We start from the raw sequence: 25,348 nt of genomic DNA on the forward strand, positions 1-25,348 counted from the left end.
TGGCAGTCTAGGGTTTGGCCTGGCCACAGAGATGGAGCCTTTATTTCCTGGACCATCTGTGAAAGCAAAGCTGGATCTACTGACTTCTCAGCTTCCTCCTGCTCTCCTCCCCTGGGATTCCTTCCTTAGAATCCCCCCTCCCCACCACCACTTCTTCAAGACAATGGCAGCCAACAACTTGGTCACTATGGTACCAAATCCTGGCACTGTACTTGGGTACTTTTGAGAGTTGTGCTTGCCTAGGGTCTTGTCCCAAACTCCTAGAGTGACCTGGGTCAGTTCTACTTACATCCTTCCTCCTAAAAGCTCCCCACTTGCAGAATGGCGTAACACCATGACTGTTAACTAGGTTCAGAGCCTCTGGGGAAATGCACACCGGAGGATGTTTTCAGAAGGAAGGCCTACCCAGCGCCATCCCATGGACTGGGGTCCCGGGCTGAATAAAGAAAAGAAAGCGAGCTAAGCACCAGTATTCGCCTCTTCCTGCTTTGTGACTGGCTACCTCAAGCTTCTGTTACCATGCCTACAGACTGATAGACTGTGCAGCCACAAACTGTGAGCTAAAACCAACTCCTCTTCCCTTAACTTGTCCGGTATTTGATCAAAACAACAATAACAGCAACTAATACATATGTACACCACAGTGGCCTTCCGCTCTGCCTGATGGAGGTGGTTTTTGTATTTTATTTGTTGTTTTTATTGGTTAACTAATAAAGAAAACTGTCTTAGTCCATTTGATAGGCCAAACCTTAGGTGGGTGGAGTAAACAAAAGAGAATGCTGGGAAAAAAAAGCTGAGTCAGAGAGTCGTCATAATTTTCCCATTTCAGACTGACATAGGTTAAGGTCTTTTTTGGTAAGCCAGCTCGTGGTACTATATAAAATATTAAAAATGGGTTAAATCAATATGTAAAAACTAGCCAATAAGAGGCTAAAACTAATGGGCCAGACAGTGATTAAAAAAATACAGTTTCCGTGTAATTATTTCGGGGCATAAGCTAGCCATGCGGGCGGCCGGGTGCCGGGGACGCAGCCCCGCGGCTCTTATCACAACATCTGCCCTTAAGACACGTTAGGTGGCCCACGGCTATAGAGGCACCTTTGGTCTACCTGTCCTGTGCAGAGAGAGAAGGCACACGAGGGACCAAATGGAGTGTGTCAGGAATTTGCAAGAAGTGGGCAGGGATACATACATGCTTCTCCCCTTCAATCTTCTTGTCAGCCACTTGCATTGCACCCAGATATTTAAAATGCAGCTCCATTAGCCTGTCAACCTGAAAGAGAACCACGGGCAGGAGTGAGAAGGGAAGAGCACCCCCACACACACTTCACTGTCGCTGCCTGCAAAGGGAGACCCAGCTTTCTACCTCTGATATGGGGGATGGACATCAGGGACACACCCAGAGCAGAACAGGGTGCTGGTGAGAACAGCACCTAGCACATACCAGCTTGAACGCACGCCCACTGCTAGCCCCTCTAGGACTCCAGGGAATTCAAGTGTTAGCAACAAACAAATAAATAAATAAACATTTGAGTCTCTTCTTGCAAAGCGAAGGCACTTGAAGCTACATACTTGATATTCACTTAGAACTTAGATTTCTTTTTTCCAACTGAAACCTTTCATGTTCAGATTCTGCCCCAGAGCTGATCTTAAAAAAAAAAAAAAAAAAGCCAGAGTAAAATCTTTTTAGTTGCTTTTGAGTCAGAAGAGAGAGCCAGAAAAACTCCTTCAGCAACCTGAAAAAGACTTTGACTTCTGTTCAGAAATAACTTGAGTCAGTTTTCAGCTTAGCAAAGCCATCCTGGAACATGGCCTGGGGACACGAATGGGTTTGGAAAGGTTCACTTTCTTTCCCCAAGGCCTTCAAAGGACAGAAAGAGTGCCGCCTTGATGCTGGCCAGACTTCTGACCTACCTGCCAGGCTGGCGCCACCATAGCTGCTGGCGAGCAGTCTTTTTCTGCACTGGAGCTGATATCATGTTGCTCCAATGTAGTTGCAAACAGTCCAGGCAAATGCACCCAAGCCCCAATGCTTGGCAGCTGATTGCGACTTGGTGACTTGATGCATTTCCCTTCACATGTTTTTATGTCCATGATTTCCTTTACCATGAAAAAGTATATCAGGTAGCAGGGACGTGATGTCACTCCTACTACAAAGGTGTGGAAATTGGAGCACGGAGTGTCAAATGATGTCACGATGTGACTGCTGGGATGCTCTGTGCTGTGGTACATTGCTACTGGGCAGCACAAACAGCTCAAAGGGGCAGAGCAAGACCCTCTGAAGGCTGTGCCCCAGCCCTACCTTGGGTACAAGCAGGAATGTAATTAAAATGTGTTAAAATGGGGACTCTGAGCCGCCTTCTCTTCTGGAACTGCCTGTTATACACAGTGAGGACAGAGACACAGGCTCCTGTACTCAGCAATCTGGGTTCAAGCCCCAGCTCTGGGTATTAGTGGCATGATCTTGGGCAATTCCCGTAATGCCTCTAAGCTTCAGTTTCCTACTGAAAACATGGGTGACATGGACACTAAGATAAACTGCAGCTTCTGTACAGCACGGTGAAGGTGGCGCCTTGTTCCCCATGCCCCAGCAGTCATTCAACAAATGGTAGCTACTGTTATTGTTCAGTTCTTCTGGTTTGGGATGCATGATGGCGACACGAAATGCTCTCTGGTCTCACACAGCGTAGTGATCTCCACCAGCTTCTGCAGCCACCAGAGCTGCTCAGCATTTCCTTTCAAGACCCTTCTTTCCTCACCACCTAGTGAGAGCTCTCGAATCCGCCCGCCCCCACCCACCACTGAGCCTTCCAGAGTGGCACACACCTCTTCTTTCTTGCACATGCGTGTGCATGCAGAGGTCTGAGGTTGAAGCAGGTGTCCTCCTTGCTTGTGCTCCACTTTGCTTACTGGAGCAAAGTCTCTTGCTGAGCCAACGCTCAAGGACCCCAGCTAGTCTAGTTAACTGTCAGCCAGCTTGCCCCAGGGATCCCTGGGCTTTGCCTTCCGCATGCTGGGATCAGGGTGGCTGCCACACCTGTCCAGCTTTTACATGGGTTCTGGGTTTCTAAACTCTGGTCTCTGTGATTATATGCCAAGTGCCTGAGTCATGTCTGTAGCCCACATATCTAGAAAATAGCAAAACAGTTTTAACTACAGACCTCTGGCTCCAAAGCATGTTCTCAGTCACCTGGCTATGCTGTGCACTCCACTCCACCCTAACCTAAACCCTCTTATACTCTCCTCTCCCAGGTCTGAAAAGCCCCAGGTGTCCGCTGCTGCCACCCCAGAAGGCACTGGCATTTCAGGGGAAAGGACATCTGAACACAAGACTGCAAACTCAGGAACCTTCAAGACACAAAGCAACAGACTCAGATGCTGGAGAAGATACTTCAGGGGAGAAGCACTGGCACCAGCACCCCTCAAGGGAGGAGCTGTCTCCCCAGCACTCTGGTCCTGCTCCTGTCTTCATGGTCACAGTTACCCACCTTCTCGCTGTCATTCTCGGTAAATTTATTCAGAAGCCGGGTCCGCTGCTGCCCTCTCAGGTTGCGTAGGAGGGAAGCCAGGATCGAACAGACATGCTCTGGGATGGGAAGGAAAGAAGAGAACACGTTGAGATCACAGCAGTAATTATTACCTTTTCAGCCCAGTCTGCTCTGTCAGAGGAGGAGAAAGGAGGCGTCAATGACTGAGACTATTGATTAATAAGACAAGAACCTCAATGGTGTCATCAGAAAACTAAATTTATCTGGGCATGCCGCACAGATATACAGTCAGAAGGTATGACATCCTCAAGGACAGAGTGAGCAAGGAGACCAAAGGGAGGTGAGAATTTCTATCTTGCCTGGAATTAATTGACTTGTATTGTCCACAACAGAATTTCAAACTAATCCCCCACTTAGAGACAGGCCCTGTGAACAGAATACGAACACCAGCCAGGACATGAGTGAAGGATGAATGAGAAACATTCTGTCACTTCTCAAATTGCCTTGCAACTTTCCCTGGCAACTGCCCTGGAATGAAGTACAAAGTGTGAAGTGTCCAAACTCTGCTGAGCTGACCCCCCACTTGATGTTGAGGGGGGCTGGAAGGTGAGCACTTTCCACTGTGCCAGCCTCCTTCACCCTGCAGCCCAGTGGCTTCCCTCAGACAGCGCTACCCTAGCCTTGCAAAGGAGACAACTGCAGGCTATGAGGCAGGCGTCACTTCACTTCTGAAGACAGCTTTCTCTTTAAGCAACAAAAGATTCCCGAGAGATGGCTCCGTGGGTAAAGGATGGCTGTGCAGGCATAAGGACCTGAGTTCACATCCCCAGAACCCACAGAGAAGCCAGACATAGTAGAACATGTCTGCAACCCTGGTGCTTCTACAGCGAGACAGAGAATCCCAGGAGCAACGAGGAGGGCTCTCTGGCATAAACAGCAGCAAACAAGAGGTCCCGTCTCAAGCAAGGTAGAAAGTGAGGACTCACACCCAAGGCTGTCTTCCAGCTCTACACGTGTGCAGTTGCACACACACATGCACACACACACGCACGCACACCACAGTTTTAAAATTCCTTCAGCAATGACCTTGAATAGGAGGTCATAGATACCTACTCATAAGGAAATGACAAAGTTTATTCTGAAATAAATTGTTGGTGCTGGGGAGATGGCTCAGAGGTTAAGAGTGCTCACTGCTCTTTCAGAAGACCAAGGTTTGGTTCCCAGCCACATTGGATGGCTAACAATCGCCTGTACCTCCAGTACCCACACATACTTGGCATATACTCATGGAGACATGCACATATACACACTAAAAAGAGGGGGCTGGAGGGATGTGTCAGTGGTTAAGGGCCTGGGTTCAACTCTTAACACCAACATGACAGCTCACAAATGCCTGTAATTCCAGTTCTAGGAGATCTGACATCCTCTTCTGGCTTCTGTAGGCACCAGGCACATACACATTACACAGATATACATGGAGGCAAAACACCCATACAAATAAGATAACAAAATAATTTTTTAAAAAATGGGAAAAATTTCTCAACATAGATGATATCTGACAATTGAAGAGCACCTTCATATGTAGGTGCTACCCAGAGTTCTGAGTTCTGTGACTGAACTTCAAAGAGCCACAGGGAAGCATCCCACATCTGCTGTGACATCCTGGGCTTGGGTGCGTACTCCTTTGCTTATACCCCTCATGTCCCCAAGTTAAGCCAGAAGCCTTTGTTCTCAGATATCTGCAGAGCTGGGTTCATCCTGTATTGTGTCTCATGCCTTTGGAAACCATTTACACACTGTGACTCACGAACTTGAACCTGTAGCCAGACCTGACCTTTGAATGTCCTTTCGAGTCATACAGTCACTGCTTCTCCCACATACTTGTCTGACAGGTCTGTTCAGCGTAACCAGCTAACGGCAAGATCCTACCCTCCCTCTCCAGCCTGCTTTATTCACTTCAGGCGACCAGGTTCTCAAGCCCCACAGCAGATGCTTCATGAAGACACCGTTTAGTTCTCCCTCAGACGTGATTCCAGCTCTACACCACCATCACTGTCCCCACTCGGGTCTGAATTACTCTCACCCCCGCCCACAACATGCCACAGCCCGAGAGCAGGTGTCCTTGCCTTCATGCTTGTCCCTGGGCATAGTCTTCACAGGGCATAAAGATATTTCTTCAGCAATGGCTCCTGACCTTCATCTGACTGCTGCTTCTGTTGCTGGGTGCTCCTGCTTCAAGAAGCAACAGTCAGGCGAAGGCCAATGCAGTCACCCCGGTGCTTACTCTTTAGACTCAGGGGCCTCAGCCTTCTCCAGTAGACTCCCTTGTCCACACTCTTTGAACATGCAAAGCTGCAACACGGCAGTTCTAGATCTCATTAAGCCTTCCTTCTCTCCACAGAAAGCGCCGAGTGTTACTGACTTTGTTCACCATCTCCTTCAATCAAAGATGTTGCCGAAAGGTAAGGGCTCCAGTCTGCTTTGGTCACTGCTTACCTCTCATCCCGGTCCCCATTCCAGCCTGGCATATACAGGAGATATTTTGGGAAGCCTTGCTGAATGAATGGGAAGGAAGCAGACTCTCTGTATGAAGACCATTACTGAGTTCTGGATGTCTCTTTAAGGCCTTCATACCTCCAGGTTCAGAGGAATGTGGTCTTGTGTGTGGAACAGAAAGAACCAGGTTACAGACAACCAACCAGGGCTCTGCTCTGGACAGGGCAGTAGCATAAGCAGGGACAACTCTGAAGGGATAGTCAGGGAAAGCAAGGCCTCTGGGTGAGCCCGGAAGAAATGGCCAGAAGGTAGAGGGTAGGACATCCACAATTCTGCTAGTCAAGGCTGAACGAGCAGGTTGGGGCTCTGAGCCCTTTAGCTGGTGAACAGGTGTGAGAGAAGCCATAAAGAATGCAGTGAATCTCACGTACTCAGCTCTGAAACTTTGTAATCACTTAGCACAGCAGCTGGGAACAACCTCTGTATATACATATAAGGCATCTGACAACGGCAGGAGGAGAGCGAACACCAGCCAGTTCTCATCCAGTGTCCAAAACAACCTCCTCCGCATGGATGGAAAAAGTCAGGCCCAGAGCACAGTGGAGCATGCCCACAGCTAGCTGGTGCAGGGGGTAGGTACCTATCTTCAGATGACAGATAGCCATTCACCACCTAGCTCTTGAGTGCAACAGGAGTGCCCAGGGCTCCAAACAACACAGCACCCCCACCTGAAGGAGCTCTTTACGGATAGGGAGGACAAATCAACTATTATAGTGCCCTGCGCAGGCTCAGTCACTTGTAGGTATGGGACACTTGGGAGCAGAGGGCATCTGCCTAATGCTTCCCACTGGAAGAAACAAAATTGAATCCTAAACCCTGGTAACCATGTAGAAGAGGAAAGAACATTCCAAGCCAGGGAAACAAATCTATAAAGGCCTGGGTGGAGTGTCATGTGCATGTGGGGAATGGAAGACCAGCTGTGGGAAGTGACCAGCCACGACCACCAGTGACTTTAGAGTGGGCTGCAGAGACAAGATCACATCAAGGTTTAATCCCGTCTCAGCAGCTACATTTCCTCCTACAGACCAACCCTAGGAACATGTCTCTTTCCTGATGAATTGTTTTTGTTTTTCCTTACCAATGTTCCCTCTATCTTGGCTATTAGGAAGCTGAAGGATGAATTCATGGTACCCAAAGGAAGCAGCATCCCTTATTGCTTTATTGTTGGTCCCAACAGAATGCAATGGATGCATGTGGTAAAAATGAAACTACACAAGGCACAAATATACTTACTATTTATGTGTATCTATACTGGTATTTTTCTTTTCCCATTCTCCTCCCACTATCTTGCCTTCCCAAGAAAAAAACTACAAAGTATCTTGTGTATATTCTCAAGAGAAAACTTATATTATATACATATATATCCCCAAATATAATATACTTCCTTTTTAAAATGGAGAGATTGCCACTGAATTTAACTAGTGAGCCAATTCTGGGTATTTTTGGTAGCTTCCAATTTGAGATTTTTTTTGTTATTAAGGGCAACGATATTCACATATTCTGGCATACTTTTCTATGTTGTTTTTCCTTATGGCATATTCTTAATAATGAGATACATGACTCATGAAAATCACATATAAAATGTTTAATGTCATTTGGGCCAGAGAGATGGCTCAATGGGTAAAGACAATTTTGGATGGAACCTCCAGTTCACTCCTGTGTGATCTGGAAAGCCCCATTCCTGTCCCTCTCTTCAAATCCTGTCCTCGGGGCTGAAGAGATGGCTCAGAGGTTAAGAGCACTGACTGCTCTTCCAGAGGTCCTGAGTTCAATTCCCAGCAACCACATGGTCACTCACAGCCATCTGTAATGAGATCTGGTACTCTCATCTGGTCAGCAAGCATACATACAGACAGAACACTGTATACATAATAAATAAATCTTTAAAACAAAACAAAACAAAAAACAAACAAAAAAACCTGCCCTCTCAGAGGAGCTCCAAGGAAGAAAAGATGCCAAAAAGCCCAGGTCCACATTCCTGGCAACTATTGAAACTTCCTCCCCTGTTGCTGCCAGCAGCCCAAGTCTCCACTTAAGCATTCCAGCTTTTGACTACTTGGGCACAAACCCAGTCTGTGGCAGACACATCATTACCCCTCACCGACAGGCTATATAATCTCCCTGCTTTAGTTTGGGCATGCGGCTTCTCTGGCCTCAAGTTCTGGAACTGGAGAACCTGTCTGGGAGTTGCTTTGTGCAAATAAACCTGCTGTTACACTTTTTCAGTTTGGCTTGATCTGGCTTACTGTATCAGTGGAGAAACCCATTATCCAGGTACAGAAAATTTATCAGACAACACTGGCCGTGCAAACCTGGAACCACATAAAGATGGGAAGGAAGAACTGATTCACAAAGTTGTCCTGCTGCCACATATGTGCTGGCTGTGGCACATGTGCTCTCCCCCCACATCATGTGTGTATGCACAAGAAACAAATAAAAATCTCTAAAAGGGATTGGTAGCTAAGTATCCATCCCCCTACACCCTTCCTCACAATGCACACCATCCAAGAGAAATAACAACAACCAGACAGGTAGAACCAGACTGCCGCCTGATTAGCATGTGCCTGTCCCACATTCTTTTCCTATGTGCATCAACTGTGTTCCCCAGACACAGGGTACTGCAGGATACCCTACAATACAGAGGTCTGTGGTGAGGGTTTGGTATTTGGTGCCTGTGGAGACACACTTGCAAGCTGAAGACCTAGGGAAGCCAGAGGAGCAGTTCCACGGCAAACCCAAAGGCCTGAGGCTCAGGACAAATACACTAAGCCCCAGTCTTTGTCTGGAGGGCTAAGAACCATATCTGAGGGCTGTCTGGCCCCTCCTCCTCCTTACTATATTCAGAGCTCTCAATAGACGGGGTGATGCCCACCCACACTGGGAGGATGATCTTTATTCAGCTCTCTGATCCGAATGCTAATCTGTCCCAGAAACACCCTCATAGGCACACTCAGCTACCAGGTTCCTTTAGCATAGTCACGGTTACATGATTTACTCATCACGCTTACTAACATTTGCATGGTTTCTCCTGTGAACTTAGTTTTCTTAATTTTGATTTCTAAGGGATCCTTGTAGGTTAAGGAAGCTACCTTCTTTGTGTATATTTTGAATATTTTCCTTAGATTGCCATCTGCCGTTTGGAAGTTCTTACTCAAAGTCAGATTTAGCACCAGCCTACTGTTTTCTCTGAAGCTACTTCAGATGCCTATTTGAGGGCCAGATGCACAGCTCAGTTGGCAGAATGCTTATGTAACATGCATGAGGCCATGGGCTTGGCTCTCAGTGCCCTTCTCTCTCCCCAACCCTATTTGAAAGCAGGTATGGTACCTGGTCACCATTCGTCGCGCACGTATGACAGCACACTATTTTGTCTACACACCTTACAGCCAAGCTATGAGAAAGGTACCACTCTTATCTCAGTCTTATCAATCTGGAATTGAAGGCTCGGAGAGGCTAATTTGCAATCCCATGCTTGAAAAAGCAGAATCCATGTTCTCTGACTCCAAACGGCAACCCTTTCCTTGTTGCTATGTTTCCCATAAACAAAAACCAATCCCCTGGCTGTTAAGGAAGGACAAAAGGGACCCAGAAACTAGATCAGCCTGAAAACAGGCCCCACAGGGGCTCACTGTGCCCACAGGACAGGCACCATGTAACTGTGGATTTACGAAAACCCACAGTTTTAATGAGGCTAACATGAAACAAAAGGCCATATGGAGGAAGGCATGAATAACACCCACCTTCCCTGCGTTACTGAATTAGTCTTTCCAGAGCAATTTCTTTCAGAGTCTAAATAAAGAAGAGACTGAGTTTTACACAGTTCCTCAAATACCGAACCAGAACTTCACTCTGCAGTCATTTTCCCTTTGAATCCTGCTGATTCTGGCGGATGAGAAAAGTACCAAGGGTGTTCTTTATATACCTTACCAAGAGGGCAGGGGTCAACTGGTGTCTGGGGAGGGCATCCAGAGCAGTACGTTCAAGGAGGGAAACATGGCTCTGAAAGGATCACTTTTGGCACCAAATCCTCTTAGCATGCATGCCCATAGCTCGCTTAGTCTAGGCAGGAGAAACCTTGACCATCGGCACAGTACACTAAGCAAGCTGTCACCTGCTTGATTGATAGGGCTTTAAGCCAAGCAAACCTGAAGCTCCATGCTCCTTCTACCTCTGGAAGCTCTGGCCTGTCATATGTCACAGGGAAACGCTCCAGCCACCCCAAGTTTTAGTACACAGGTTTCATTAGCTACTAATAAATGTAGCTTCCCTAAGAACAGATTTCAGCCCAAGGTGGTGTCAATTTTTCATACACCAAGGAGATGGGGAGAGCTGCTGGCACAGAGAGCAGAGGAGATAACAGGTTTATCTGCTGGCCAGCGCTGCTTAGCTGCTCTGTCATTTCGACAGGACAAAATGGAGGTGAAGGATGGCTATGGAGCTGTCAATGTGGACGTGCAGATGTGGTAGGGCCACTGTAGAGAAAAACACACAGACATATCTGCCATATCCCCCTACCACGCACACACACTCTACACATATAACACACCACATACATGTGCCGCACACCACACCATACTGCATCTATACACCCTACACCCTACACCTGGAATCCACAAAGGGAAAGGTCAAATAAATCTAGTTTTCAATTCACTAGTGAGAGAGGTGGGCATCTTGGCATCCTGGTAGAACGTCAAAGCCAGCACTAACACTGTGCTCGTGTAACTCCCTGCCTGCTGGGCACCCTGCTCAACAGACAGACGACTGGCTGCCTCTCCACTAATTACTGAAACTGCCTGGAGGGATGGCTCTGGTCCATCCTTTCCCTAGCTTTACTCTCCTCAGGGCTTCTCCAGGGCGATTAGCAATGAACTAGATGTATCTATGCAGAGGGCTAAAAGTTTGATTTTTCAGGGCAGTTAGAGGTGTATGATTATTCAGAGCTGGAAGGAGCGAGAGCTCTCGAGCCCGCCTCCTTTGGGGTTCTGCATATAGAAACGATGATCTAGGGAAGGGTATGACTTGCCTCAGGTAAAAACACATTTGGAAAGGGGCATGGGAATCTAAAATCTACAATTCCCCCTCCCTCCAAATCAGGACACTGGAGAATCTGAGGAATACTTCTGCCTGGATGTTCTGAGAGTCCCCATCTCTTAGCGATGGTCCCTTAGTTAAGAATTCTTGCTTCTCTACCCCAAGCAGGTCTTTCTAGAACAGTACTTCAAGTAACCTCCTAGTGCACATCACTGCATAGAATTGAATGAATCAGTGTTTCTTAAAAATAAGTGAGGTCCAAACCCCAACATGCGTTTGGGTTAACAGCAACTCACTCCGTGAGAGGAGCTACTTGCCTTCAGGTCGGCCTGCTCATAAGGAAGGATACTAGATCTCCTGCAGAGAATGAAACAAGTACCGAGAACTCACTCGAACTAAGGTCTGCTCCAGATGAGAACAGTGAATTCACCAGACTCAGGTTCAAATCCTGTCCTCAGCATTCCCTAGCTATTATACCTCAGACTGGTGGTTTACCTGCCTCGGTTTTCTTGTCTGTTAAATGAGGCTGCCCTACCCACCTATTAGATCTGCTGTCTCAAGGGAAACATGTGCACAGTACCCACTCACCAGACGGCAATCTGAGCTGTGCCACACCACCAGAAACAGCACTGTGGAAAGCTCAGTTCTCTCCTTGAGCACTGTTCTGGGCCCATAGTTCCTGCAGTGTCTTTGCCTGCCTGGGTCCTGGTGAGAAAAAAAAAAACTTTTCTAATACTAAAATGGAGCAAGGTCAACCTCACTCTTGTTCTTTAATGCCACACTAGATTAAAACAAAGTACTGGGTGTGACTGTTTATAAAATCCACAAATCTGGGGACCTGCAGACATCCCTGAGGCAGGCGTGGCTGTTTACAGGGAGCTGAAGGACACAGCACATCTCAGCAGGCAGGCTTACCTTTCAATAAAAATGAGCATATTTAGCCATAATAACCACTTATTGAAAAGAGAATACGTAATTTGCCGAACTATAAAACATAGCTTCTCGTACTGGAGTTGTACAACTTCAGGTCAATGATAGGGCATAAAGCATCCTGACAGCTTCTATGTGCCAGGTACCACAGCAGCAGATCATGGGGATGAAAGAGTTGGCTGTGGGGCAGCTTGCTGTCCTATGAACAAGGCTGGGAGTAACATCAGAGAACACCACTAAGTGGCATGCAGGGGACACAGGGGACATGGGGAGGAGCTGAAAAGAGAGGGTGAGAAGAGCAGAAGGTCAGAATTGGGATGGAGGAAAAGACCTCTTCTGACACCAAGGAGAGAGCAAACAGAAGCTTGAGCGCACTGGTGTTTGAAGTAATGTTGGTGGCTGGCAGAAGCCAGGAGTCTGAGTTTTACGGGCACATCTAGTTTCTGAAGCACAGACTGGGCACACTCCTGAAGGCAGTGAGGAGTGGGACATTCCTCATGGTAAAAGGTCTGCTATCATGAGGGATGGGCGATGGGAGGGGCAATGAGGTACACAACAGTTCCTAAATGCAATGTCCTCTTACTCCTCTGTGCCTCGGAATCCCAGGACGGTGCTGCTAGGATCTCTGATAAGTTTCAGTGTGAATGGCAGGGCACGCTTACAATCACCAGAAAGGAAGAGGAGGCTCTGGCAACAGAGCTGGTCACAAGAGGAGGACCCAAGGTTAAAGCAGGCACAGGAATTCTATCATATGTCAGGTAGTGTCTGGGCACAGAAGTGACATACACCAATCCTGCCCTCCACATGCCTCTAAATGACATGACAGACAACAGAAATGATGGCAACCAATGGGCACTGGGCATACTGGTAACAACGTGACGACACCCATACCCAGAATCCATATACACCAAAATACCAAGTTCTACTCCACCTAAGGTGTAACATGTCTTTGATAAAGCCATTGAAAAACAAAAAATAGGTACAATCACATTCAAAGCGAGAGTGGGCAGAAAACAGGCAGGGAGGAGCAGCATGAGTGACGGTGCTCCGAGAAGCCGGCTGAAGCCGAGGACCTGAACAGGCACAGGGTGGACAGAAACAGAAGAGGTCAGTGTGGCAAGTAAGCAGAGGGTCAAGGGAGACAGAAGGCAGGGGCAGGGCAGGAATCAATTTGAATGCAAGACTATGAATAAATATAAAGCTCCCTGCATCCGGATGACTATGTGTGCGTGTGTGTGTGTTTGTGTGCGTGTGCGTATGTGTGTATCTACATGTGCTGCAGTGCATGTGGAGGTCAGAGGAGCTGGTTCTCTCCTTCTACCGCGTGGGCCCCAGGAATCAAACTCAAGCTGGCAGCAAGTACCTTTACCTGCTGAGCCATCATCCATCCTGCCAGGCTTGGCTGGCCACTGCAGCCTCAGAACCTCCGCCTGCCTTCTAACAGCCCAAATAGCTGGCTAAAGACAGACATACAAGGGTCAGCCAGAGTTCTAGCAGGACGGAAGTGGCTCCTGTATTTCACACATCAGGCCCATATTCGGGTCAGATGGAGAGGGCTACTTTAGAATTCAAGGCCACGCTGCAGCACTGCCTTTGTTTCCACTCAGCACCCAAGGCCTTTGGCGCCTTTGTTCTAAGGAAACCAAACACGGTGCTGTTTTCATACTCTAAAATTACACCATCCAGTTTCAGAACCGAACCCACTGCCCACATCCCTTCAGCCACCCAGATGGACAGACATCTTGGTTTCTGGTTAGATTCTAGATGCAAACAGGATGTTCAAAATACCCTAATTAGATCGATCCCAGCCTCAGCAGTAGTGTGCTGGAATACAGATTAATCTGCCGCATGTCCGGCACTGGCAGCTGAAGTAGCAGGAGGCCCTGTCAAATCAAGTCACAGTATTACATGCTTCTGCCTTTACTATTAATTTTGTTCTCTTCTTACATTTCATGATAATGGACATCTGCCTAGTCAGGGATGTGGCAACCCATACAGAGTTATACGTGTGTGCTCAGTCCCTCCAGCTGAATACTGATGCCAGTCAGATTAAACACTCTTCGAAAGACGATCTGTGCGAGCATCTATATATAGCCTCTTTAACACACACACACACACACACACACTACATATATTCCTACTCTTCCCAAATGTTTCCTGAATATTCAATACATGGCAGGCATATGTGGGTCCTTAAAATGGTAACGCAGATGCAAACCTACCATGCATTTGTGTGCACACTGTATGTCATTTCACACTCACAACATCCTACAAGTTACCTTGATCAGTCTTCCCATTTCCAGACAGAAATCTAGAGGCTCAGTTATGAAAAGGAATTTGTATCACAATAGCTAGGAAACAATAACCTAGTCAGTTCTACAGAAAGTAAACTCGATCCTCTCCCTTAAACATTAAAAGAGCATCCAACCCCACAAGCGAGGCGAATAAAAACCACAGGCTACTTCCACTTGACTAAGCTTTCGAAGTGGAGTGTCCAGGAGGATGTGTGGGAGTGCTCCTACACCCTGCTGTCCATCAGAGCCCTTGCCACACTAATCCGCAGGTCTCCTGAAGAGAAAGTAAGCTCCTCAAAGGCTGGGTTGCTGAGAGCTGCCATGGGAGCATACAGCAGGTGACAATTAGTGTTCAGTAGGCTGCCCGGCCAGAAACAAAGGACCGTCTGTTGGGGAGCCCTACTAGGCAAAGTCGTGGAGTTACTGACTGTAAATGACCACTTGCTTCTGGCTGTAATTCTCTCATGTGCTGCCACATTCCTTCCCTAATAATAGCCACGGGTATTATTCCCACAGATTGTGTGTTTATCTCATGCATATATTCCATATACTGTGCATACGTATAGCTGTGGATTGTCAGGAAGATGATTTTTACTTAACTGTAAAATTGTGATAAACAGAAATAATACTAGGATACTTTTATTACTCAGACTGACAGAGGAAAGTAACAGAATTCTCAGTTACAAAGACAACTAATTCTAGACTTCAGAACAAATCCAAGAGAATACACAAGGATAAATTCTTAGGTGTTGTTTATAGCTGATTCAAGATCAGGCTAGAAGCAACTTTGGTAGACACAACACTCTACAGTAACTGTCTTTTTTTTTTTTTTTTTTTTTAAGTAACTGTCTTTTTGCATGTAGTCCCAGCCTCATTTTATGTCACAGGCTCAAGTTTCAGCCAACTGTTTACTTTCTGTCTGAGAACCCTAAGCATTCTGGCTATGGCCAGTGCTACTTGCTGGCTGGTCAATGTCATCCTGCCTAGCCTAAGAGAAACCATATGACTTATCCTGTGTTATGAGAATGGGTTGGGTCCTGAAAATGTAACATAACTGTCTAGAGTTTGACTGTGAGGAGAAGAAGCTGTGTTGAGCTATGTGGGGAGATGCTGGAAAGGGCTGTGCAGGATGTGAATAAGGGTGTGTACGCTGAAAGAGAGGTGTAAGGAGAAATGTGAAGGTATGTGGGGAACGTGTGGAGAATGTATGAAGAATGGAACTGTGTGGGGAACGTGTGGAGAATGTATGAAGAATGGAACTGTGTGGGGAACGTGTGGAGAATGTATGAAGAATGGAACTGTGTGGGGACAAGGATGATGAAACTGTAGATGCAACTGTGTATAGAGATGTGGCCGTGTAGGAGAGAGATGTATATATGTAAAGAGAGATATGTAGTTGTATGTAAAGAATGTAGCTGTGTGGAGACAGAGATTCTCAGAGAGGATTATTTAAGAGAAAGTAAAAGAGAATGCTACCATCAGAAAGTGTGTTTCCTTATTTACCCCTCATATAGAAAAGACTAGCCCTTGCTGCATTCGTGGATTTTTTTTTGCATACCCTGGTGCTGACTAGAAGCTGGTTCTCCCAATTAGCGATACTGGGTGAGTTTCAGTCCTGCATCATTTAACTCATGCTGAATCAATGTCATAATGAGGCTCATGGTAAGAGCCTGTGTGTACGTATACACACACACACACACACACACACACACACACACACACACACACGTATGTAGGTACGTACATACGTAATAACTGAATCTCTGAGAAGGGAATGAGAAGAGGAGCTGGCTTTCTGAGAGGGCCAGGACAAAAGAAACCCTGCAGATTTAAAGCAATGTACCACAGTGGCAAAGGGGTAAGGACATGCCCAAGAGGCTGGGCACAGAGATGTGAAGGGCAGATCAGGTGGGCATGGGATAGAGGGTGGAACAAACAGCTAAATATAGGAGATGCAAGAACCCCGAACCTTTGACTAGAATCTGGATTGGGTCCCATGGGATACAGAGCAGACAGTAGGAAAAGGCAGCTAGTTCTGTCTTCCAGAAAGGTCATTCTGCAAAAGGGGCAGGGAGGGATGCACACAGAAGAGCAGCCAGGTCAGATGGGCATCTTACAGAAACACAGGCAACAACACAACTCACGGCATTCAGATGTCCCTAAGCAAAACCTGAAATAGTCAGTGGCCTTCCAGAAAGAGTCTCAGGTCCCGCCTTCTTTTTTAGAGAGGGAGAGGGATGGAGCTAGGAGACTAGACTTCTAGTCCACACCTGAAGAAATACTTGTTCCAGATCTTTTTTCCATCCTATAGCTTAGTAACCTTATTCTTGACTATAGGATGAGAATGACGTAGATAGCTTAAGATTCCAGTTATCAAAAAGATGCAAACTAATGAATGACCCAGCAAGAGGTCCTGAAACAGGACCACAGAGACTGGGACACAAATGTTCCTGGCTGTTTCCCATAGTTCATTTCTAACCAGCCTATTAACAGGAAGAGTGGAAAAGTTCATCCACATAACAGAATTCTGCAACAAAAAAAGACGCTCAACTACGAACAAATCTCACAAAGGGCACGCAAAGTGAAAGCCTTACTCGACAAGCCAACACTGTGTGGGCCTCGACTGAGGGTCTAGCTCCCCTCTGTGGGGGTGGGGACAAGGGTCTGTGCATCCTAATCGTAACTAAGCAATAACAACTCGAGGTTAACGATAAACACGCTGGAGTATAACTTGTCTGCAACTTACTTTCTGTATCAAAAATAAAGCGTAAGAATGAGGGAAGGGAAAAGCACAGCAGACGCGGTAAAGGAAACAGAGCGGTGCTTTAACTGTATCCTGGTGGCAGGGATAGCAGAATTCGCTGAGCCTTTATTCTCCTTTGCTATGTTTGAAAATTTTCCTAAGAAAATGCTGAGAAGGAGAAGGAAAGAAGAAAAGTGAACCTGGGATATAAATGAAGTAACTTCCAAAGGTGATTTTCCAAAAAGGAGTTCTCATATGAAACTGTGAGTGTCTTTCCCACTGAAGCCCATTCTACCTGAAACATAACTAAAATGAACGGAATAATTCTCACTTCTGGGCTATGATGAGACTCTGCACACATGGAGCACCTACTGGGTGCAGAGCAGGTGCAGGTGCTGCCTGGGTTGACTCTTCTGTGACTGCCATTCCCCTGGGATTCCCTTCAATAGCCGAGCAGCACGTGAATTAGGGAAGTAGTCAGATGTTATCTTGATAAAACTGTAGCCTGGAACAGTAGGGAAATGCTTCTCTGTGCTGTACAACCTGGCTTCCAGAGTCTACAGACAAAGGGCTGGAAGGCCCAAGGCTCCTCCCTAGGAGAAGATCCTGGAATAGGATCGTCCGGACTTAAGAAAGAATGGAGGAGCTGCATGCAGCCCCTATCATGTGTGCACCATGACGAGCTGGAAGTGGGGACTCTTCACCTGCAGTTTTCTCTGGCTCCTGCAATGTGATCTGTCAGGGACACCAACCCCATTGTCCCAGCAGCAGCAGCGTGGCCTTATGACAATGGCTCTAGGGAGCACCACTTAACTTCTGAAACCCAGTGCAGGCTTGGACAAATTGCCACAAGAAGCCGTATACCAAGGACAGCAAGCAGAAGGGTTGAAACTGCCATTGCTCACACACATTGGTCCACCTCAGATCTCTTGTACTAGTCACACACATTGGTCCACCTCAGATCTCTTGTACTAGAGCACATTTCAATTAGAGAGATATTTTGATCAACATAAAAACAAAACAAACAAAACTCTATAGGTAACTTCACATTAGTGATTTACGCTTGACTGGCTTTTGGAACCTTTATAAGAAGAGACATGTCCCCTTCTGCCCTTCCCCCTTCTTTCCTTCCGGCTCTCTGGAATATAGGAGTTATAACCAGAGCACTAGAAGCCATCTGGGACCATAAAGCAATCTTGCAAAGAGTAGTCAGGCCCCTTTATAGTTGCTTGGGGCACAGTGAGAGCCAACAAACACTTCTGGCCTCAAGATAAGAAGGACAGGACACCAGGAAGCTGTCAGAATGGTCCAGCTGGCCTCAGGGTTTGTCTTTCCTGGAGAAACATACACATCGCTGAACTCTTTTTGTTAGTATCTGTGATTCTAGTTCCCAGCAGTAGTCCTGCATCTTCTAACTGACACCCTATCCCTAAGTTCTTTCCTAGGACTCCCACAGTAAAAAGAGAGGTCATGAGCATCCTGAGGGTGGCCCTAAGCAAAGGGATGTGCACACAGCCACACCTATTCTCAGAAGCAGCCCACATCCCAACAGGGGAAGCTCCAGGAGCAGATCAACTGCTGATGAAAATGCATGAGTCTCCCTTTCTCTTCAGGACACTTTCCATGATTATACACAGATCACAGACTTTGGTAGGAAGGGTCAGGAAGCTTTTGTCTAGAGTTCAACACCCTCATTTTACAGCAGGTGCCCCTAAGTGTCAGCACTGTGGAGTGGATGGATGGATGGTTGAATAGAGCTCCTCTGGCCACATGGAAGCTTGGATGAGGCCTCTGATAAGGACAGCCCTGCACCAGTCAGAGTTCAGCTCAGTTCCCTGCCTTTTACTTTCAGAGTACTTCATCTAAACGAAAGCTCGCTGTGGCCTTATGAGCTCTTTCTGGGTTTGGGAAGTGCATTATCTAGTTACTGCCACTCCTTTGCCATGAAGCACATAAAAACATCTTTAGATCCTAAAATGAGACAAACGGCTAGGATATTTGCAGTGTGACATTTTTCTTTTGTAAAGTGTCCTCGATGGCCAGCTCAATGCATTGTCAAACAGCTCTGTAGGGCTGGTGAAGCACAGTATACCTGCTTGGCCTGAACTCATAGCCAGAGGCTAGGCAGCCACATGTCAGCATGCTCCCACAGTCTGCTCTTCCCTACCTGTACACTCTGAGTACGGGGGCGACTGGTGCAGGAGAGCTGACCATCACAGTCAAGACTTGGGAGCTGCCGGGCGGTGGTGGCGCACGCCTTTAATCCCAGCACTCGGGAGGCAGAGGCAGGCGGATCTCTGTGAGTTCGAGACCAGCCTGGTCTACAAGAGCTAGTTCCAGGACAGGCTCCAAAGCCACAGAGAAACCCTGTCTCGAAAAACCAAAAAAAAAAAAAAAAAAAAAAAAAAAAGACTTGGGAGCTGTTTCCATACTCCAGAACCACCCCTGCAGACCTGCTTTGGAAAGAAGAGCGTGTGCACATGTGCATGGGTGGAGGATGTGCAAGAGCGGAGGTCAAGGCTTTTGGGAATGAGTTAAAGTCATCCCTACCATTCTCATCTTATTCAGAGGCTCTGCCTCAGTCCTCAACAGTCAGCCCTGCCTGCTCCTCCCACACTAAACATCAGAGTCATCTTCCCGATGCCTGAGGCCTTGCCAACTGTTGAGCATCAGGGATTGCTACGGAAACAAGAAAATTCTGTGTGCAGACACAAAGCAGCTCATGTTCATTTGCTTGAAACTTGATGTGGTGTGGCGGGAGGCCGGAGGGGTTTCATGGTGACAGGATGGAAGCGTTTCAGTGCTGCTGGAACACAGACAGATCTTTAATTCTGTGTCTGAGATGAGCAAACTAAAGCATTCTTTGATCGTTCACACAGGAAAATGTATGGAGAAACACACAATCCACTCTGCTGTGAAAACGCTTTGGGGTCACACTCTAACAGGTGTCCATCAGTTCCCTCCTCAGGAAGAAAGGACTCAGTGAATCCTAAACCATACTGTGTGTGAGGGCGGTTCCACGCTGTTACCGGCACACTGGCTATGGGCTTAATGTCAAAGCTTTCTTCCATGTATCAGACTCACCATCTCACAGGTGTATATAAAGAACTAGAGGGAAGTGGGGCGTGTGAGTTTGATGCCAGTCTGGTTGGTCTACATAGTAAGTCAGGGCTACACGGTGAGACTGGCCAAAAGAAGAAGAAAGAGGAAGAAAAAAGGAGGAAGGAGAAAGGAGGATGGGAGGAGAAGGAGAAGAAAGAAGAAAATGAACGACCTGGGGATGGGGTGGGGAAGGGATGCTCCTGCTTTCTCCAGAGGGTCTTCCCAAAGAGGGAAGTCATCTGTCAGTGTTCCCTGACGGTGAGCATGCTAGCTTAGTTCTCACTCCCCACCCTCCCTCTCTTTCTGTGCCTGGGTGGAATCCAGGGCCTTAAAACACAAACCAGGAAAGTGTTCTATACTCCCTCCACCTCTTAATATTTGTGGACACTTTTATGTGAATTCTTCTTTCTATTCAAATGAAAACATATAAGGCTCAGAAAGGCCTTAGCCAAGATAGCAGAGTTAGTAGGAGCTGCACATCAGTGGATCTGACTGTAAAGACCAGCTTTCTCCACATCCCCAAATCTACCATTCCAGGGAACTAGGTCTCCCAGTATCCAACTTTCTAGGTACTATTTAGTGAGCTGAGTTGAAGGAACTACACAGAAAGCCATTTTGAAGAAAACCATACAATGAATCACCAGTGTCCCTTGTTTTATACAAAACAGATGGTCTCTGGCAAAAATGGACTTCAAAGTAATTTCTGTGAAACAAATGCTCCTTGGATTGCTCCAGAATCCAAGATGCATTCTCCAGGAGAGACTTTCCCAGTCAGCACCGGCGGATGAGTGCACGGGGGCAGGTCTGGAACAACATACCCTGCTGCTGGTGTTTTTCTAGAGTTCCCTTAAGCTGGCCCAGGGACTGTCCTGCTCAGTGAGTCACACCCACAGGGAGCACACGACTTCTGTCCACTTCTAGGAAGCCTGTGCTCTTACCCAGTAGCTCTGAGTGGCATGGTGGGATATGGCACAGGAAATAGAAAACAGACTTTATTCTCCAGTACACTAACGGGCACAATCAGAATCAGAAGTGTGTGTTTCCTTCTAGGACTCAGTTTCCCAGACTACTGAACAACCCACCCATTTCCTTTCATTCCCTGTCTCTGTGTGGGTAGTTCTTAAAGTGTGTGTGTGTGGCGGGGGAGGATGAGGGGAAAGAGCCCAGTGTGGGAGATATTTTGCAATTCTTTTGCTGTGTTTATCTGTGATGACAGGAGGTGCTACTGGGCTCTGGTAAATGGAGGACAGACGTGTTGCTGAATGTCTTAAACACACAGGACAGCCTCTTACAGTACAGTATGCCCCACTTTAAAAGTGTCAATAGTGACATGGTGGAGACACCTTGAGCTTGGCTAGTTCTGACATCAAACTGTTGAACTATGTTCACAATGTTAACAAATACATTCCAGCTAGAAAAATGGCTAAATTTATACTTGTTATTGATTTTATAAACATTCCATGAGATAAAATTCCATCATGTCCAGGAATGTCTTAAAACATTACAGGAAAACGGGGTAGGGAGCAGGGGGATAAAACCAGATTCACAAATGCTACTTATCAGAGCTGGGTGATGGGTAAGCTAAGAGCTCAGTAGTTATGCTTTTTATACCTCTGGGTATCTTGAAAATTCCCACCATAAAAGATGATTTGTTTTCTTCTCAATGAGTCTACTTAAAGAAATACAACATATAAAAGGGTTCCTACTCACTCCACCCCCTGTAGAAGCTTGGCGGGGAGAAAAGGCATGCTGGGGCATGCTGGGAGGAACTGTGCAGCTCTGGCCACTAGAAACAGGATTCTAGGGAGGGCAAGATGCTGCTGGAGAAGGCAATAGGGGCTAGTCTCGCATGCTACACCAGGGTCTAGTTTTAGTCTAGATCTGTAAAGAGAATTATCAGAAGTGCGGCCAGATTCCTGTTTTAGAGGTGCTGGAGGTAGTGCCTCTTCACTTGTCTTCTCTGGAACCCTGGAAGGAGCAAAGGATAGTCTGGAAAGAGGCAGGGATTCCTAAAGTGAGACAGGAACAGAGAGGGTTGCTATCATTTGGGAAAGAAACTGAGGGTACAGGGATAGTGTGCAGAAAGAACCAAGATTGTACTCAAAGGTACCTATCCCATGTGTTATTCATAACTGACATCATAAGTGGAGGGAAAGCGAAAGGTCTGCCTTATGGAGACAAACAGCAAAATACACAAGTGATCTTAAACTGCAGGTGACAACCAGGATAAAATAGACATGTCTGACTGACCCCTGACCTTCTGGTTGCCAGTCTGATATTGTGGAGGACAGGTAGCAGTGTGGTCCATTGTACTGGCAGTCACTCCTAGTACTACACACTGGAATCCTGGCCTTCCTAGAGTACCATGGTGATCTCTGTGCCTTTGTACATGCTATTCCTTCTGCTCAAAAGCTCTTCCAGGTCTTGTCCATGTGGGAATTTCCTACTCTCTTTTGATCTTGTAAGTTTTCTTGGGAATGATCTCTATATAGTTCTCTTCCCAGGTAGACCAGATATCTAGTTCTTCCTTCAGGGCATATAGCTGGCACAAGCTGGGACTTCAACTCAGGTCTCCAGGTTCTAATAAAAGGCTATGATTTTCCTACTATACTGCTGCTGAGACCCCTGCCAAGTGTAGAACTTAGAAAGGTTCTACCTAAATTAATATGACATATACAGAAAGAACCTTATCAGGACATGGTTCATTATATTAAAATTTAAAATGAAGTTATAAAAACATTTTACATCCCACATTGTCCAATACCAAAAACTTGGTAGTGTTTTCCTGCCCTGCCATGCCACTATCATTCAGTCTCCCTCTGCCATTTCCAGAAATAGCTAGTTACTGCACTGTTGCCTTGGTGATTAAAAGTCATTTAACTTTCTGGTCTTGAGGTAGTTCCTTAAGAGGACTGAACACGGTGTTAAGAGCTGTGCGTTCAGGTTCTTGCTGTTAATTTAAACTGTGTGCACAAATGAGGAAATGCTTAACTTTTGGAGGGCTCTTTTCTCAATAATAAAGCCAACTAATGGCACCCCATGCAAAGCTGGTGGTAGGTACAGCAGCTTGCATATACTGTAATACAACAATACTCAATAAACCCGAGTTACCATCTACTGTCAGCATGGCTGACACCTCAGGCCAGTCAGCCTGCTAACCAGCTAGAACACCATCATTCCCAAAGTTAGCCAGCCAGCAGGCATACTTACTGTAACATGATTTATTACTAATCAATACATTTAAGGAAGTTGTAAGCATGCTTTTAGTGATCATCAAAATCATACGCTTAATTTATTTTATGGTACCTTGCAGCAAATAAGGAACAAACTAACAATTATTTTCTTTCTACTTTGGAATCAAAGACAAAGAAAAAGTGTTACAAAGAAGTGTAAAGAATACAGAAGTAGAGCAAGCACTATGAACAATACCCACCAGCTGCATGCTGTAGCCATCACCGTCTACATATTATCTTAAGTAGTTTCTTATGCTGTGAAGTACTGCTGTCTCCATCTTTAAACAGTGAAAAGCGAGGTTCTGGGAGAGCAAATGACTTGTCCAAGTCACAAGTTAAACAGAAGAGTCAGGGCAGAAAAATACCCCAGTCTCCTGAACCTAGTGCCCAGGGCCCCTCTCTGGGCCACTCTGGGATTTAAGCGACTCCTCAAGAAGAAGCACTGAACTGCAGAAAATCAGCCTTTACTGGGTCCAGGAGTCTCCAAACCCACCCCAGTGCGCAGAGCCTCAGGTGTGTCTGATACCTGAGGATAACCTCTGTTTGGGGATTCACTGTTTGGCTACCAAGAAAGAATGTTCAACATCTTTCCAGTCTCCTTCTTATGCTAATTACAGCTCATCAGCATCTGGACACCCACAAGCAAAATCAATCTGGCACCAGAAGCCAGCCAAAGACATTTTCCTACTATAAAAAAGAACAAACAAGACTGCAACATGATTAAACACACTGAGCATTTCCCCAGTAACCTGCAGGCTGGTGCACATAAAAACCCCATCTGATTTTACACGAGTCTAGGAGGAAGGACACTAACAAACACCTCACACCTGCAAGGGTATTCTTTATGAGCAGTGAGATGTATACAAGTTTATTTTCTGTGCTTCCCTTCCACATCACATCTTCCGTTAGGTACCAATATGTCCAACACGCTCAAATATTTACACATTATAAAAAGCCAGCAGAACGGCACCTTTCCATTTCATGCTCTAAGCGAATGAATGTGGGCACACTGGCCTTAGGTCTCCAGCTCATTCCCTGACTTTGCAGTTCTATACTTCCAGGAGATATGGCAGAGCCACTTTGCCATCCAAGCTCCCCTCCAAACTAAACCACCTCCAAAGACGCCACTCAACCTGAATTCTTTCCTTGCCTTCTAAAGAAGGTGGAGCTTCACAGTAACAAAGCAGTAGTTACAAAACAGAATGCCAAGCAGATTCTCATCTCTGCAAAATTACACACACACATGACCCCCATCCCAATATGTATGTCTGAGTGGATTCTATCCATTAACTGTAACTAACTTTGGGTGGAGGTTTGGGGATGATTTTAACTTTTTCTCCAAAATTTTTGTATTCAGAAATGGCAACGGTTCTTTTTAAAAAGCACCTGACATGTCAGGCAGCTCCCCTGGGCAAAGAGGGAATGTGAAAAGGATGCCAACACGGCTGGGTGCTCTGGCCAGTGTCCTCAACACTAACTGAACACTAGGATCATGAGTTTTAAAAATACTGATGCTTGGGGCTGGAGAGATGTCTCAGTGGTTAAGAGTGCTTGCTTCCCAACTATCAGAGTCAGAGTTCAGATGCTAACATCCATGTAACAAGCCATGTTCAAGGAGAGACCCTGCTTCAAAGGAACATGAGGAACATGATGGAGGGCATCCCATGCCTTTTTCTGGCCTCTGAGCGTGTGCACAGGCACAGGACCTACCCACAAATCTGAACACACAGAGACACAGACATAATTGAAATTTTTTAAAGAAATACTGATGGTCCAAGGCTCAAGCCTCAGAATTTCTGGAGATGAGACTCAGACCCAAGCATTTTGTCAAAGCTCTTCTAGTGACACCAACTAATTAGGGTTGAAAGCTGTAGGTTGATGCCATTAATCAGGAGGAGTCAAGAGAGGGACAGAGTAAGGTTACAGTGAGCACGCCCAGGAGTAAAGACTAAAGGCTGAAAAGCACTGAGC

The 25,348-nt window shown here is 46.4% G+C and overlaps 1 protein-coding gene across 1 annotated transcript in view; it reads right to left on the reverse strand.

Annotated features, from left to right (window-relative positions):
• Positions 1-25,348, reverse strand: part of Ctnnbl1 (catenin beta like 1) — a 159,427-nt gene that overhangs the window by 17,673 nt on the left and 116,406 nt on the right. The window contains exons 12-13 of the mRNA XM_057780723.1: positions 3,489-3,586; positions 1,193-1,273 (exon numbers count right to left, since the gene is read on the reverse strand). Of these exons, the coding sequence (XP_057636706.1) occupies positions 1,193-1,273; positions 3,489-3,586 (179 nt within the window). The remainder of the gene's footprint in view (positions 1-1,192; positions 1,274-3,488; positions 3,587-25,348) is intronic.

The sequence above is a fragment of the Chionomys nivalis genome, chromosome 9, assembly GCF_950005125.1.
Source record: "Chionomys nivalis chromosome 9, mChiNiv1.1, whole genome shotgun sequence".
NCBI lineage: Eukaryota > Metazoa > Chordata > Mammalia > Rodentia > Cricetidae > Chionomys > Chionomys nivalis.